Genomic DNA, 18788 nt, shown 5'->3' with positions numbered 1-18788 from the left:
GGTCATTTGTATGACTTTTATAGAATGACGTCTTTCCAACCAGGTGTCAATTTGAAATCTGACAAAAATAAAATTCACTTAAAGTGAATGACGTAATTTTGTCGTCGGGACATTCAATCATTGGAGAACTCTGCTTTTTAAAATGTCACGCGGTTGAACGTTTTTACTGGAAACAAAAAAATAAATCGAGGTCGGCCGGAATTAATTTAACGTGGTAACAAAAGATTAAGTGTTTTAAATTTGAATCTCTAATTCTAGCTCATTTTTTAAATAAATGAAACGAAAGAATGATTGAAGCAACGAAAGAATGAGCTCGCAATCTTTTGAATGATCCGTTATATTAGAAAAGCACGATCCGTATATCTTTCTTACGAAAGGTTAAAAAAAGAAGAGTAGTTTAAGGTTGCGGTTTGTTTTGCCAAAAATAACGCATTTGAATAAACCTTATTTTTTATTGAAAGCCGTGAACCTACCTGAATTATATATCTGTATGTTTCCATTTGCATTCGTAATCAGACTGCCTCGCAGAGAAAAAACTCGGCGACCAACATTTTCATAAAGAGATCAATCTCATTTGTATTCGTCTACATCTTTCAATTTTAATCTCTCGCACCTTGCACTTAACAGTGACGAAAAATATAACTTGACGCGTAAACAAAAACACGTTGACTCGCGAAAATAAAAAAAAAGGGAATTCGTAGAAAAAATAACGTCGATTTCGATAACAATGAATATGTAGCAGTTTTATAAAGGAAAACATGTTTGATAAAATAATTATGGTTTTTCCATGCAAAACTCGTCGCGCTGGAATGTTTTATTTCAATTTTATCTCACTTCTTGGTTGCATAAGATTCGTTTTATTCGGTTTTATTTCGCGTTGTCGCATCGTGGCCATAAGTAATTGCTATCTACAAAAATATCTGGGCATTATACACCTCGAATGTAGTAATTGTTTCTCGAGAGGCGATCGCCTTAAGAATGAAAAGAAGGCGTGAAACCATGTCAGGTGAACTTCGATGTGTCCATGAAGCAACAGGAATAAATATCATATATATACTCGGTTTTTTTTTTATAATACTACATAGCTTTTTATACATTTCTTTCAATATTCATATATGAACATTGATCAGGGACATATTGCGTGAATTCTGGCTGTGGTGTTTACGCTTACATTACACAATTACACAAAGAATGTCGATTACATTCCCGACGCGGCGTCTGTCTCGCTGTATAAATTTCTTTTTTTTTTTCTTCTTCTTTTCTCCCTTTTCGAATTAAACGTCACTGGTTCCTTTGTACCTCGCGTTCCTTAATCGTACGATCTACAAACTACCAGTGAGAGGAAAAGGAAAATAAAGCGGATCCGTTTATAGGCGAAAGGTCGTATTCAAAATAGAGTGACCGCGAAATTTCGTCGTCTCTCCCTATAGCGTAAAATGCGGATTAGTAAAACGGCTTTCGTATGTAATATTACATGGAAGTAATGTCTGCAAGCTGTAATTCTCTGCTCGTCAATATCTTACGAATGTGGTTTACGTCGATATTATAACGATAGCGAAATTTAAACGTACAGAATATTCGACAATAGGCATACGTGATGACATCCGTTGTTGAAAATTAAAACTGTTTCTTTCTTAATAAAATTGCCATGACATCCGTATTGATTGAGAATATAACATATATGGTCATATACAATGTAATATATATAATATTAAAAAAGATACGTAATACAAATTAAAAAATAGTTTTATTCATTAGTTAAAATTTTATATCGCTTTAAAAAAATCTTGATATAGCATCCAGCTAATATTTAAGATAAATAAATATATCATACATAGAGTTTTGGAAATATCGTGGAATATATCATATTCAACCATAGCTATTGCCAAACATTCTGTATATAATCGTAATATAGCATTATACAGCATTTATGATTTATCTGTAATATAATATACGATACGTTTGTAGGCGAAGTTTGATATTTTCCAAATCCTTATTCCGAAGGATCCTAATTTTTCTCTTCGTTGATAGTCAACCGACAATTTTATAGAAGGCATATCAATCAATTAATTCCGCGGGACACGATAGAAAGTATCGCGAGCGATAACTGAAAATTATGAGTATCGATTCTTATTTCTTTCTAACACGGCAATATCGGCAATGTAGCTGTTAATAAGAAAGCCACAGACACGGAGTATTTTTAGTGAAGATAGGTCGGATCGATGAAAGACATTTACTTGTCAATTTTGTCCGCAAATAAAGTGAAAAGTATTCTAACATAAATAGTTATGTATTAGTTTAGGATGTTTTTATTTAATTACTGTAACTTCCTCGTCTTGTTATCTTGTAAGAATAATCTTGCCAATTTATTGGACAATCTAGAAATGTCTCACATAAAAAAAAATAAAAGAAATTGATCCATTGTATCATTGATGATACTGATAATCCTTCGTTTTAGCAAGGGGGAAATTGTAGATTTCTCTAGTGAAAAGAAAACGAAATTAGAATAAAATTTCTTGTCCGAAAATCGTTCCGAGTAGATCCTTACAGGCTAAAATTTTGATATGAAGTACAAAGAAGTGTATATTCTTCGTAGATTATGCATGCATATTTTACGAATACCATTATCTATCCTTTAAGACTTTCCACGCTTCAAACAACTAAAAAGAAAATGAACTCTTTATTTATCGCGACTCAGTTAATTGCCCATTGTTGTTAACTTTAAAAGTATAATTATCGGTTAATTGAAATTATATTTGTGTGTAAGATAATCTCGCTATGGAATGTATCAGCAATTAATACGAGGCTAACAATACGTATATACACACATACGCACACACACGTGTGTGTGGGTATTCTTCAAATCAACGACCATCGTGATATTCAACTTGTTTTTAAACTTTAATCCCTTTACACGGGAAATATATATATATATATATATATATTGTTGATCTTTATTGTTATGTGCGCGCGTTTCACATTTTGTCGAGACTTCGAATAGAAATAATCTCGATTTCGATTATTAAAAAAATGTAAGAGACTTTAAGGATGTTTCTTTCGAAAAATTGCGGTTCCGGAGATCCTCAACCAACGCCTGAAAGTGACATCGCGGAATGAGAGGAGTTGGAAGGCAAATTTATTACGGAGAACCCTCTACGTTTGTAACAATAATTAGAAATTAATTCCGTCGTAAAATGGCAAAAGGGGAAAAAAAATCGATGGAAGCTCCAGACGCGGCGAGGATAATCTCTCCTTTCCTTCCTCCCCTGTTTTTCTCACCCTTTCTTACAGTTCGCGTGTGAGTTCGACTTCGTTTATCGCGTATAAGCCTATTTATAATCTCGGACGCAGCTTAATTGCGCAATGAAATGAATACAATGCAATTGATCTTTAAGAATACTTTTTAACTTTTCATTACATCTTTTTTTTAATAGTACATTCACGATAGGACTAATAGAGTCTTCTTCATTCGCCATGCATCCCTTCCGTAAGCTCACAACTTACCGGGTAATGTGTAGCTTTCTCTCTGTCTCTCTCTCGCGTCCTCGCTCTCACTCTCATTCTCTCTCTCTCTTTCACACTCTCTCCCTCTCTATCTCGCGAATCTTAAAATCTTACGAACTAAACAATTGGTTTCCCTATATAAACAGCATTTTATAGATAATCTACATCTTATGATCTTACAATAAAAAATACGAATCATGGGGGGCAGGGCGTGGACAAAAAGTAATGACGTCTTTAAAGTGTTCGCTCATTAAAGGTAACGCTCTATATATACGGATCCTTCTTAAAAAAAAAAACCCCGATGAAAACCGCTCGGAACGAACGTACTAAAGAACAATGAGTAAGTTGTAATGAGTGCATCGTGCGAGCCGTTCCCATAAACCTACAGTATATACAATGTGTTCAGCGTTAGACTTTCACCGTACAGAATCGTTTAGATAAAGCGATAGGGGATAGATAGGAGTAACGTTACCCTGCCGCGAACGCGTGTACTTTGAAGCTCTCTCATTCGCCTTGAGATAGGACGCGAGAAAAACGGTATTGTATGACTGGTATTATATAACATTGTATCATGGTGGCCAAACTAAAAGAAATTGAACTGTAACGCAATTGTGTGTGACGCTATAATACAACAGTTGTTTTAATGTTATTTTATGTGAGGTAAATTTGAATATATTTTCAATTCGAGTTTTAACTTTAATTTATATCTATTGAAATTTAATTATTTCTGCACTTTGATAGAATTAGTTTTTAAGTCCAAAGAGGCTCAAGACAGAAAAATTTGAAGAGAATATGCGGCTGATGCTTGGAGAAGTTTGACCACCACTATATCTCCAGTACAATTGTTGAAATTGAAGAATGCTTGGATTCAGAAAAGCAGAAGTGTCTTCTGCACGCGGCTTTGTCATGCCAAAAATTCTCTAAGAAGCCCTCGTTATCGTATGCGATTAAATTCTTCGTTTCTCAGGAAATAAATAATAGAGTTCGAATATGTTCCCATCTATATATAATTTTTAATTTGCATGATGCGGTACCTTTCCGGAAAAATATAATTTACAATTACAGAATTTTAACCCGCGGGGAGAAACGCGGGAAATTAGTAGATCAAATTCAAGTTTTGTCGTCGCGATTCGGGCTCAATGTTGATATGTCTTAATTATGTCTTAATGCCCTCGCCGAATTTCAGTTGGCGAACGGCCTCTCGCACGTATAACAATCTCCGCGAAAAGGTACAAGGGAAAATACTTTGCGCGTTAAGTGCCGATCGCAGCAGGGAAGGATCGAGAGAAAAAGGACGGCGGTACAGTGATGGAACGACAACGAGGAGGGACTTAGGTGAATAAAAGAATTCCGGTATGGCACAGGTTTATGAGTCAGGCAGGTACTAATAACGATTTCGAAATATACAAACATGATCGCCTCGCATTTCGCTTCGCTTCGCGAGTGTGTATTTGGATGTGTATGTGTGTATGTGCATATGTGTGTGTATACATAAGAAATAAATTAAATATAGCTCGCGCTTTGATCGCACAAATTTCTTCTCTCGCAAATTTAACTACGGTAAGAACATTGCATTATATATATATACACAGGGCTATGCATTTCGTAAGAGTTACAGTACGATTAGTATAAGATAGCGTGTTAGAGAGTTACGCGCGCGTGCACGCGCACGTGGCATTTGTGTGTGTGTGTGTGTGTGTGTGTATGTGGGTGCATGTGTGTATACACGTGGATCGGTGTCAGTGTCGGTGTGTAGAGAATCGCCTACAACGCATTCGTCGTAACGGTTTGATTGGATCTAACTACGATCGATACTCGAAATGGGCATGGTAAATTCATAGCATGGAATTATTTATTTTTGGGTCTAACGAGAGCGACGTTCTAGGCCCGACAGATTCGCGTGGACGGGTAATACGAAGGGATTGAGGGCGGGCAAGAGAAGATGGATTAGTAGAGGGAGGACCGGGGGGAGGACTCGACGGGGGGGGGGAAAGAAGGGGATATATATAACAGGAAATATATTTGAGTTTTCATTTAATCATAACTACTCATTAGAGATCCAATGTCTTCTCTCTTTCTCTCTCTCTCTCTCTTTCTCTCTCCCTCTTTTTCTCTCTCTCGTCTCTCTGATAATCTTATACTTCGGAATACTAAACTCTCAAAGTGGCGTCATATAATATTACTTCATTTTAAATTCATGATAATAAAGTCATCTATGCGGTATGAGAGCTTAACTGCGCGTCAACGTGCCTCATACCGTCGCATACGTGCGCGCCGAGACGCGTGCGTCGAGACGCGGAACGCGCGTGTCGACGTGCACACGCGACTTCGATAATAGTACGTATATACAGTCTGTCGAGAGAGAAGAACGCGACTATGTATTGTACGCGAACGTATTCCTCGCGCGATTCGAAGTCGCGATCGTTCCCAGATCCAAGTTGCGTCCTGGCGCGTCGAGCTTTTCGAACTCTTGAACACGACAAGTGAAGCTTCTTTGCGGAATGCGAACAAAACGTTTACGGTCAAACGACGAAATACAATAAAGATTCGTTTGAGATCATTTTGAATATTTTCGTCGAGGTATATGTATATCGACGTGGCGTTGGATAGCTCTCGGAAGTTTATCCCAAATTTACGTTCGCATTAAAATCAACGTATCGCTCCAATTTATAATTGGTCGCACTTGTTTATTTAATTTTAATGGAGTTTACAAGCGTTAATGGAATTCGATTTGTTAGTCGGTAATCGAGATGTTCAGGCGCGCATGAAGTGTGCCACGCAACGGAGTCGAATTAATTCGCAAAAAAAAAACCGAATTTGCGAGGAATGTACCCACGAATCTTCACGTCCTTCTTTCTCAACATTCTGTATATACAGGGAATCTCTGGTCAGTCGCACCTTCGACGATAAATACCGCGTGTGAACGGTTAATACCGAACGAGCTTCAAAAAAATATCTCAAGTCCAGTGAATACACTGTATTCCATATCAGTCTTAACGTGTCTGTTGACATCGCATACCGAATAAAATTGTAAAGTGACTCGTCTGCTTCACGAGTCAGTCTATCGCTGAAAAACCGTTGCCGCTATGAAATTTTCTCACGTGCGATTCTAACTACCAACGCGTTAAGTATTGTCGACCGAATGCGCGATTGACTAGGAACACCCTGCATATACATGTATATATATATATATATTTTATATATATAACATATATAATCGCTACCTGCATATCACAACATAAATTTTATTCTCTCTTTGATTCTCTCGCGCGCGATTCTCTCTCTCTCCTTCTCTTTCGCTCCCTCTCATTCGCTTCCTCTTCCTTTTTCTCACTCGAACGCGATACATTCAATTTACGCAAGCATGCACACGATCCCGTCTACATAATTATTATAATGCTGCGGTATTGTGATAGTGGTTGAGTTTCTAAGCATTGTAGCGCCGTTCCAGGGCGCGTCTCGGATGTACGCTCAGAACGGAACGTAGTCTCTTGCTACCCCGGTTCCATATTCCTTGAGAATTCTATTCCGTATTACCGTGCATACGCACACGAGTTCGTTATATGGGATCGAACAAAACGGGATTACAAACATTCGCGGCGAATACGTAATTGTTCGCCCTTCTCGAGCCTCGAGGCCGGCTTGCGCCGACACCGAGGTGGTGCTCCAACTGCGGTTAACTGAACGATAGTTAAAGTTAACTGACATTTAACGCTTTCCTAGAATCCTCCGATTCTAGTTTCGTTTCGCGAGATAGATAGCGGAATTGAATTAAATTAATTTAGGTCAAATCGAGGGCGAATAATCGAAACTTAAGTTAACTAAGGAGGGTTAACGGAAGTTAAGCGACCTTAACGTCTTTCCCTCCTGCGGTATTACAACTACGGTCGTAATCTAGGAAAAAGACGGGGTATCGCCGACCAAAATTTAGTTAAGACCGTTAACTAAATTTACGATCGTCTTCTTTCTTCATCGATATCATATAGCTATATGTAATCTAGGGAAAGGATAAGGAATCCCTAAGCAAAATTTAATTAAGGCTGCTAACTACATTTACGATTATCTCATTTACAATCTAACGATGTAAACGCTGTAGAAATGAAGAAATATCGCCATACGAAATTAATCAGAGTGGTTAATAAAATTTATTACTCAGTTAACTCTGTAGTTAACGAAAATTTCAACTTAAGACAATTAACTAATTTTACGAATGATCCCATGCTTCTTCTCTCTTTTTTTCTTTCTCTTTCGATATTACGACGCCTGCGGCGTCGTCAGTTGGTAAGCGGCAGGGGGGGGGGGGGAAATAGCTAATCGATCCTTGATTCGAGCTGTTAATGAAATTTACTGACTGATCAAATCCTTTTCACGTCCATCGGTATATCACAACAAGAGCCCGTAGCGTCCAAAGTAACGTCGTTAGTCGAAGTTAGTCGACCATCCCTTATCGGCGCAATTCGGCCGGAGATCTCTCGGCAAGCTAATCGTCGTGCCGCCGACAACGATCCGGCCTCTCGTAACGGAGAGTACGCTACACCCGTCCGCTCGTCTTCCCGAGCGGATTTCCCTCGCGAGTGCATATCGATCGCGCACGCATTACCGCCCGTCAAATGAACCGAAATAAGCGATCGGTCCAACGACGTAGGGGGGATTCATACACCGGGGAACGCATCGTTGCGGCGCGCATCCCTCCTCGGCGGCCGTCGGCGGGTATCGCGCGAGCGAGACCTCTCCTTCGTCCGACGATCCGTTTTTTCTTCTCTCCTCGTGCTACACTGCTCACGAGCTCAGCCACTAACGATTATACATCAGCACAGAAATCTTAGAAACCATGGCTCAGCGCTGTGGGTGAGCCCGAGCTCGCCCATCGCTGCATGCCCATCCGCCACGAGATCCACCACCGACGTCGGCGACGGCTACTGCGACGACTTAGAGTATGCAGCAGGAAGCCGAGCAGCAACTACTCCCGCCGCCTTTACTTTTTTGTCTCTGATCTGCAACAAAATAACGCACATGTCGGTTAACTCGCATGTCTTTGCGACGCGAAGTCCCGCCTAGCACCGCGAAATCTGGATGGACGGTGCAATGCAAACGGATGATAAGAGAAAGAATGTGTGTGCGTATGTGCGTATGTGTATATATGCGTAATATCGTGTACATTGTATTGAAAGAGTGTAAAGAAAGTTCACTTGGTTCCTGCAAAAGAGCTCTCCTGACTGAAATAAAGAATTCATTAGTCATCACAGACTAATTTCACAGACTAATATTTAATCGTCTTTTCTTGTGCCTGCAATTAACTTTAATATTATTTCGTGATCGAATAAATAAATATTTCTTTTTAATAAAAGTAGTAATTGCCAAATAATACCAAGTGATATTATTTAAACAATCAACAATGAAGTACCACTTCAATTCTTTCCTTTGTCATTTCATTTATTTTCAAAAGAAGAATGTTAATTTTTTATTCTTTCATTATAAATTATAGTATAATATTATTTATAAAAAATTCGAATGCCAAACTTGAGTTATTTTCACAAAAGAATAAGATTAAGTTGTATATGGATTTCGCCTTCATTTAGATACAATGCCATGCTCTTCTGTTAAAGCCCGCATTTAAATATCGGATCGTACAATGTTATTAAATTGTCTTGAACAATGGGATTTGTGTATGTCACTTTTCGTTCTGTATTATATTTATTTGTCGTGGAAACAAGCAACGGATTTGGAATTTGCGAGAATAGGTGATAAGGATTGGGGAAACTCACGTTGACTCAAGGATTTAAGGCGGTGTCTTTTAGTTGTTGTCATAGTTTTAAGGATCGTCGGGCAGGGTGTACATGTACTCACCGTTAGGAAGAATACCTAAAAAGATGAAATGGGAATAACTGTCGCTTTTTCTTTTAATTGTTAATTGACGTAATAGCATACGCATTCAATAAATCAGTATCTTCAATCTAATAGAATATCAGTCTTAAAACAAATGAGAAAAGTAATATAAAATAATTTGGACTTATATTAAAAATTTTTTAAATAAAAATCTAGATACAAAAAAGATGTTATGTTTCAATGTTATAACATTGGGTATTCTAGATTGAATATAACAAATTTGGCGAGCATAAAGCGGTTATCAATTATTATTAGTAAATACAAGTGTAATATTAAGCAAAATATCTAAATGGCTGTAATTTCAACTTTTAACTAATAAATTAAATAAGTAATTAATAAATATTTAAACAAAATGCCCAATAAAAATAGTTTAGCTTTTCCTACTTTTTACCTATCATTAACGACTTTTTTGATTGTCCGAAAACAGGCGGGAACAAATGATGCATTTCCTATAAACTTTGCGTTGCCGATGCACAGGCCACGTGAAAAAGCCAATTTAGAAAGCAGGAAACCTCCACTGTGTTGTAAAGTTGCAGCGTATTGTTACGAAGTTGCACAATGCATCGCACCTCGACGATTATCTTCTCCGTCGATCAAAGCTGATTATTAACTACCTGCCCGCGTTTTATCCGTCGCACTTGCCGTCGCATCGATTAATAATTAGCGGTAAACGAGTTGCGTGCGGTGAAGTCGATGTCGCGACGTAAGGAAGGCAGAAAACGAAGATAAACTGTCGGATATTAATCAATGTAACGTACAATTGTTCAATCGCCGTTAAATTAAGAATCGCGGAATTTACCGGAAAAGGCACGCAGAAACGGAAGTACGCGTGCCGGAAGCGACAGAGAAATTGCAAGGGAAATTGCAAAGAGTCGCAACGCGAAATATGCATTTTACGAGAAATTATATAGACCTCGTACGAGTATAATAACGACGTTGCGCAGTGAGAAACTGTGACGATCACCCATCATTTGATGAGACGATTGATTATGCGAATTAATATTCTGACTTTCACTGATGGTCGGTTGCAGAGTAACGTGTGCTAAATCGATAGCGATGTGTGCGTAACGATCGCAACGTTCAATTTATCAGTATACATTAATTTATGCCGCGAGATAAACGCAAGACCAGAAGGCGCAGATTTATAAGAAAGGACTTTTTCGAAGTTGCTCTCATTGTTAGTTTGACAAAAGTATCAAAATACTAGTAATTTCTTAGCTATATAAATTGTAAAAAATAAAAGATTCTTTATAAATTAAATAGAGATATAAAATATTTAATAAAATTAATAATTTGACATGATCATGAAAATGGGGTAAAAAATACAATACATTATATTGCATTTATATTATTCATATTAATTTAAAGTAAATTTTATTTTAATAGAATACTTTTGTTAGAATCTTTCTTTTCAATTTGATGCTATCTTATACTTAATATTATAATTTTTTTAAATAATTTTATATTTTAGTTTGAAGCTTTGCTGCAAAATATTAAAATCTGAGAAGCTACGACCACTCTTGACGATGCTCCTTGATATTTCTGTCTAAAAATGTAATTGCCGAAAAATCTATCTTCAATATACTCTGCATTCTTGATATAAATCGCTGTCAACTAACGGCTAAATAAAGCTAATCCATATAATTCCGTAAATTCCGTTATAATGAACATCGATGGAATACGACATTTTCACTATAACGAAGTGTGATTGAATCTCCGCGTCTAATACGCGGCTTGATGTAACGAACTTTTGGTGTAATAAATTCAATTTGGAGATCCACGGCGGCAGCTCGTTGTAACGAGATTTTACCGTAATAATTACGCAAGCGCGTCACGTACCGATGCGATAGATTTAGTTTAGAACGGCGAGTAAACAAATTTAAAGAACGATAACGAGTGAAGATTTAACTGGATATTAATAAAAGTGCGGTAGAGTGTGCGCAACGTGTTTTTATATGGGTTGCAGGGAATTAACCCTTATCCGGGTAATTTATTTTCCTCCAGGGATACCATGATATATAAAGGCACTCATTATGCATACATAAAAATACAATTAAAAATTGTAATTTTTATATAATTATAAAAACAAAAATTTTCATTTAAAAATTCATTTTAGAAAGCAGGGTATTAAATCTTCTTATTAATCTTGGAAATCAATAATCAGAATCTCAGTTATTTTAGTCAATTATTAATATTAAAATTTTTCAGGAATTTTACTAAATACCTACTAATGACAATAATGGTTTAACAGATGATATACGTTATGTGAATAAGAGTTGATATAACATAATAAAAACCAGATGTGCATCACGGTTTAATTTTATGGTCTACGAGAGTATTTTAATTATGATTTTATGACGAGGCTTATATTTCTCTCTCAAGAGAAGTTAAAAAAGAGAAAATTTGTGTCTGGTTTTGTGGTGAGTTCATCGGGGAAGCGGGGGGGAAAAGCATACAAGAAGTTTCGTAACGATCTCCACGGAGGAGGAGATAACATGGTCGCATCTCGCGAATTCACCTTGAGAATTAGGCTCCGGAAGATTCTCCCGCGGCACCAGATGCATCACCGTGGTTTTTCCAAAGGGAAGCCCAAGAGCACCGAGCGTGACATTGCTGTGCAGGAAACGACCCTGGTAGATTAGCCGCAGGATCTCCGCCTTGGCGACCGCCTCTTCTGCCCAGTCTGCAACACGGAGATAACATTTGCGGGATGCTGAGGGTTAGGTTCTCTCCCGGCTCGATCCAACGATTCGCGAAAAAGTTTCCGAGAGAGGAGCCAAAGCTCCTCGAACCTTAAAAGATGGCGTAGGTTCGTAGAAAGTATTTGTAGTGATAAAAAAAATACGAAAATACGAACCCGCCATTGTAAAGATTGAGTGTAAAATTTCCTAGTTATATATTATTTCTATCCTTACATAACTTTATAATTCTATATGATATTCTAATTCTAAATTTTTTTTCTATCTATTTATTATATTAGGACAAAGAAAATGCTTGTACTTTATATTTAAAATAATTTTCAAGTCTTTCAAGTTACATTGTAACGAAAGCGATGAAACATTTTCAAAATTACATAAAAAAATTCCAGACGTCATACATAAATAAACATTTTTAATACTCTGTAGAAATTTATTCTTGAAATTTCATAACTTCTTGTTAATCAAAATTTCTAATTTTACACACATCTAATTTTGGTAATTTCTCATTTCTTTCCGAACCGAATTGTTTAATCTTCTAATTTTAAAATCTTTTGAGTAGCAGAGATTCTATAACAGATTCTCGAATACATATAAGGTATTTGTATACGATGATTTTGTAACTCTCTCATCATGACGTGATGGCACATCGGTAATTAATGATAATAATTGCAGGTAGCATCATATGTTAGATTCTGCTGTTATAGCAATTATAGTAACGCTAATGGGGAATGGATTGGTGCAAGCGGAGTTTCGAAACGGCAATGACTAACTCACCTTCCGGCCAATTTTCAAACACATGGTGCGCTATATCGCCCGCGGAATCGCTTGGACTGAATAGGAACTCTTTTGTCTTGCCACTGACGAGGATGAGGCGTAGATTTATCTGCAATATATAAAATTAGAGTGAGTATTAGAGTGAGAGAGAGAGAGAGAGAGAGAGAGAGAGAGAGAGAGAGAGTGAGAGATAGAGAGAGGAAGATCAATTAGAAACAAACAGAAAAATTTTGTAACTGGATACGCGCTTGATATTTTCATCATCCTAAATTTAAAAAATTTCAGTTTATGTCTAGTAGCATAATCCTTACAAAAACTAATTTACATGAAAATTAAATTCCAGGTACTTATTTTATCAAATCATCAAAGTTTATATATTATGTAAGAGCTGAATATAATAAATACTTTAAACAAAATATTAAGTATTATTATACTATTCGGAATAAAAATCGTAAAATTGCAGTAAATGTCCATTACGCCGAAAGCGAGAGGGTGAAACACAAGTATTCGTCGACTTTCAACCAGCACCGGCGCCGCGGCGGCAGCTGCGTACCGGCGAAATTACCGGGGACAGTCGCCCCCACGGACGAACGCGAATTCAATTAACATCGGGTAGGCAGGGGTGCGAAGATCAGGCAACATAAATAATTAGCGACGACGATGAGGACGAAGCTGGACCCCGGCGCGACGTGCGTGCTCGAAGGGCTCGGCCAACCGCTCGTAACCCTTTGCGGTCTCCGTGGTCGCGACAATCCGCCGTTAAAGCGTTAAATCATCGTCCCCCGCGAGCGATGCGCATTATCGTCCGGCCGCACGCGAAACTTCCCCTTGGCATTACGGAATTTTCGTGCCGGAGGCCGGCTGGCCAGACTTACCCTGTATATATTGTAAAGCGTATAGCGGGAATAATGCGGGTGAGCGTTACGAAGCTGTAACGAGGAAATTACAGCGCCGAGAGACGCTACGAGTTTATTTTTATATCCGTTGTACTTTTTTCTAGGCGTTACTAATTTGATAATCTTCCCGTGGAAAGCCTTCCGCGGATTTGCAAATACCGAGCGAAAGTGGACCGTAGATTTCGAGGAAAATGAAATTTCAACGGGGGATACGTATTTTTCGTGCGCTCTGTATGAAGATTGTATATATAAGGATGGAAATTTCAGAGCTGGTTTTTCCCGCACGGGACAATGTTTCATGAAATTCTTGTGGAAAATTCTTGATGTCGTTCTGCAAAATTTCTCAGTCTCCCGCATTAAATGTGTCAGCGACACCGAATTGTTATATAAATGGAATTTCTTGATTTCTATTCGCGTATAAGCTTTTTTGTAATTTTTAACTACAGAAAATTGTTACTCGCCTGTAGTTTATTTTACATCACTCACATGTATATGCATTGATTGCTGTGAACAAATATAATTTCTCCTATATTCATCTCTGTGAATACCTATACTTTGTCGGAAATTGTTTCTGCGTTTATGAACAGTAGACAAAACTTAAAACAAAACTGACACAGAAAAAAGCTGCAAATTCCATGTTTCTAGAAAATTGCTTTTTAGTTGAAAAAGATCGTATGTGTCAAAACCAATAAGCATTATTTATGAGAATATTCACGAGATACACAACCAAATGTAATGTAATTTAATTTTTTGTTAAACAAATAATCTATTGTTTAAAGCAATAAGCAATAAATTGCATACGTTTCCTAAATAAAAGATGTATTGTTTAAGAAAGGGATCTTTTCTCGGATTCTTATTATTGGCGATATCATGAAAAATGAGAAGAAAAAGCGGCAAAATATCGTGTAGAACGATCGTGCCGTAGAACCGTACAATACGTTTTGTAAAGCATGCCTCGAGCCTTAATCCCCACTGTCATCTTCTAATACGTCGATAAGAGAGATATCGGTTTTCCGAGCAACAACGACCGAGGTGACTATAGTTCTGAGCTCCATTCGAGTGCAAACTGCTGCAAGTTGATTCGCACGCGAAATCGCGTTTTCTATCGATCGTTCGGTCGAAAGGGCGCGACCAACCGTTCCGATAATTCGCTCATTAGTCCTCCAACGAGAGGGGGGAGAGAGAGAGAGAGAGAGAGAGAGAGAGAGAGAGAGAGAGAGAGAGAGAGAGAGAGAGAGAGAGAGAGAGAGAGAGAGAGAGAGAGAGAGAGAGAGAGAGAGAGAGAGAGAGAGAGAGAGAGAGAGGAGGACACACACACACACAGAAAGAGGAGCACTTCACTTTTGCTCCGTGCTTGATTTAGAAATTTTAGGCTCACCGAGCATGCATAGAGGAAGTGGTCCTCTTCCTGGTGCGCGTAACAAACTCTCGAAAATCCTCCGGATCTGCATGTGTATGAATTCACGAAAGACACGAGAGAGATTTCCGTCGACATACGGACTTCAAAGAGACTTAGGGTGCGGTTACATGGACTGATATTTTCCGCGTAACGCGTATCGCGTAACCAATCAGAAGCGCAAATATGCATAACCGAAAATGCGAAACGCTTCTAATTGGTTACGTGGTTACGCGTTACGCGGAAAATGCGTAATGAATAAGGCTCATGTCACATGCCATGTGACTTCAGCCTTATTCATGTAATAGCAATCGATTATTCGAGTCACGTGCTCGAGATCGCCCTTCTGTCCGCGTCACGAAATCTTTCCTCGCTTGTCCACTTGCGTGATACATCGCAAGAATATTTACTCTATTTTTATGTTCTCTCGTTATCCTTCAAATTACTGAAAATACAGTTTTTATATAAAAAAGACTGTCGCACACACACACACGTCACGGTCAAAGATGTGATAATAATTAGCGACGAGGGGAGCCTTGAATTCTAAACAGAAGACAACTCCGAGGGGTCGTCGTAAAAGTGAAGTCGCGCTAATTACATATTCTTAATAGGTCACTCGGTAATAATGGGCACAGCAATTGCTCGTCCGTGCAGGTGCCATCACCTGGATGTCTAGCGATGCGAATCTAACGATGTCACCACTCGATGTCCACGTCGAATATTTCGTTTCTTTCGTCACGCGCACTGCCTGATCGAACTTTCGCTGCTTTCACCTCGCGGAAAAAGCGCAAGGAGTGGGTCTCATGCAAAAAAGAAAAAACGACCGAGATTTCGAGAAGTTCATCCTACATTCTGTGTGTTAAATAACATTCGGACACGAATATTATTTAAAATTCTGGTATTATTAATTAAAAGATAACAAATGTAATTGTTATCTTTACTATTAAAAATATAGTCATAAAAAAATGAACGCAAATACAAACATTTTAGTTTTTCTGTTTAGTAAACAAGTTTTTTTTGTAAAATCCAATAATTCGTGCAAAATATGCTTTACGTTAAAGTACTATAGTAATTAGTTGAAATCAAATTAGTATATTTTTCCGGCAGAATCGTAATCAACTTTCACTTTTGCACGCAAAATGTTCCATAAATCGGTCAGTTAATAAATTCTAAAAAACTTATTCATAGTCAATTCTTACAAACGTGTTAGATCTGTTCAGAAAGTTTTACATTATTACAGCTTCAAAGGCCGATAAACTTTCTCTGATTTTTAAATATTAATGATCAATTATAAAATAACACCCTATTAATTAATTATTATCGCTATTAACGTATATTATTATTATCGCTATTATTATCGCTATTAGAGAACGTATTTTAAAATATCTCTGTACATAAAAAACACATCATGAAAGTTTTATATGGAAATTTGTAGTATTATTTCTAGCATTACTCTTTTAAAGAACACCGCATATTTTGTTTAGATTATTAATTAAACTATATAGCACATTATATATATTTTTTATAGCGCGTACAGGTTGAACTTTACTCAAGTCCGCGAAAAGGTTAACCGACGAGTTGAGAACGTCAAGTCAAGTGCGGACGCTATAAAAAGGCCGGGATAAATCTTCGAGCTAATGTCGGTTGGCGGATAATCGTTTTAAGTCCCGACTTCGACACGCAACTTCGCGATGAGTTTCACTAACTTATAATCTTAAAAGTGGAATCGCCTTAAATTAACCCGGCGGATAATAGCCGGAGCTCCTATCGGCTACCAAGTTGCACATGGACGTGGAAAAGTATAATGCGAACGTCTCACTACCTTTCTAATAAAACGGTTAAGTGGATTAAGGAGCTAACGCCATTTAAAACAGGCTCCCACCTAGGCCGACGCCGATCCTTTTACTTCGTCGCTTAAATCGTTCAATAATGTCACATAACGACATATATCACGATGATTTGTTTTTTCAACATTAAAAAATATCTTCATAAGTTACGAATTAAGATTTTATTTACAGCTACATGTGTGAAGTAGATAAAAAGATTATAAGTTCTTATTATTTATTTCTGCGCTCCAGATTCTTGAAAAAGTCTCGATCTTTTTATTGCTTGCAAATGAAAGACTATCAACACTTCGACATTCACGTCAGGGAAATATATCAATGACATATCTGTCAGAAGAAAACATGGGTGAAAAAGTTCGGTCGGTCTATCTTGTATTATATACAATTTTCCCTGTCAATAATTAATGGATCTGAGGGTCGGCGCGCGTCCCTCAGCGATACCGTTACGGAGATTTTATAGGCTCTATAGGAAACGCGCGTTGTGAAAAAGGACCGACAACGGAGGGTGAGCGGTGGGGAGGGAAGGGGAGGAAACAAGGAGGCCGGGAGAAGAAAGAGCGGAATTGGGCTAATCGCGAATGTGTGTTCGCCGCGATGGGTTTACCTTGATTTTGCGAGCGCGCGGAGCGCTCGATTCGCGTCACGAGGCGAGGTCACGCCGAGACCGGATAACCAGGTCATTGGGGCATTCGGATACCCGAGGACCGCGCGAGTGGAGCTACGCGCATATGCATGTAGAACGACCCACATCTCTCTACGCGCGCGCCCGCGTCCTTCGCCCGCAGCAGCGCACGTATATCGAAGGACTTTAAGTTTTGACGCAAACACGTAATAAACGCAAAAGCGCGCGCACGAGCGGATCTCCCTTCTCGATCCAGATATACGGCCGAGACGCAACGGCGTTTCCCTCAAGGTCCTTCCTCCTCGTCGTCCATCGCCGCACGCGACCCGCACGCGAATTCGGCGACGCATGCGGGGAATAAGAAAAAATACTTGCGCAATTTATTTCTTTTGGAATAATTTCCAACTGAAAATATCGCCGAATGAAAATAAAGCATTTTGCGGCAATATTTCCCCGTTTTATGCAGAATTATTCCAAAAGAATGGAATGTGCAGGTATAACTTTCTTCATCCACTGAATGTAAAATTAATTTTCACAGATATTTAATAATTATATTATAAGGGGGAATTAAAAATCCAAACAAATATTTAAAGATATACAATAAGTACAAAGATAATATTGATGTAATAAAGAAATAATGAAAATAAAAGTAGAGACTAAAATAAATTAAATATTGCCAATGGAACTCTTGCTTAACGCTGCCGCGGAAATTAAATTAAACGCTATATAATGAAAAGAATTTATCACTCGAACGACCGGCGCGAGGCACAAAGGCACGGAGTCATGCGAGAAACGGTTTCGATCTGGACGGTTTTTCCCTCTCGAGGAGGAAGCGGGAAGACGAAGGAGAGGAGTAACAGCGGCCGTCTGGCTCCGACCTCGCATTTCTCATCGCGCGGAGGCGCCGCGCCGACGAAGTTGGCGGGGAATCGCTCTACCCACCGCGCTTTATCTGTATTCGCGTGCAGAGGTATCGCGCCGCTATCGCCATTCTTGGCGACGACGGATTCCTCCACGGAGTCCCGGAGGCGATCCTTCGTCAACGAAAATTCGATGAGAAGGCGTAATTATGGAGTTACTTAATGCACTCAATTAGTTTAGACGAAAGTTGGAGGATTTTGGCGAATAATCTGACAAGTTTTCTTAACACTTCGTTAAGAAAAGTAT

The 18788-nt window shown here is 38.4% G+C and overlaps 1 protein-coding gene across 2 annotated transcripts in view; it reads right to left on the bottom strand.

Moving 5' to 3' along the window:
• Positions 1 to 1043: 1043 nt before the first annotated feature.
• Ubl3 (ubiquitin like 3) overlaps positions 1044 to 18788 on the bottom strand; it is a 46768-nt gene continuing 29023 nt past the window's right edge. For both annotated transcript variants that reach the window (XM_071703283.1, XM_071703284.1), the window contains exons 2-4: positions 12864 to 12972; positions 11909 to 12073; positions 1044 to 8498 (exon numbers count right to left, since the gene is read on the bottom strand). In XM_071703283.1, coding sequence (XP_071559384.1) covers positions 8434 to 8498; positions 11909 to 12073; positions 12864 to 12972 — 339 coding nt within the window. In that variant the 3' untranslated portion in view covers positions 1044 to 8433. The remainder of the gene's footprint in view (positions 8499 to 11908; positions 12074 to 12863; positions 12973 to 18788) is intronic.

Source organism: Temnothorax nylanderi, unplaced genomic scaffold (assembly GCF_030848795.1).
Source record: "Temnothorax nylanderi isolate EJ_2023f unplaced genomic scaffold, tnyl_v1.0 TNYL_tig0035_pilon, whole genome shotgun sequence".
Classification (NCBI taxonomy): Eukaryota; Metazoa; Arthropoda; class Insecta; order Hymenoptera; family Formicidae; genus Temnothorax; species Temnothorax nylanderi.
Note: the sequence above shows the minus strand (reverse complement) of the source record. Positions and strands in the feature narration are given on the sequence as shown.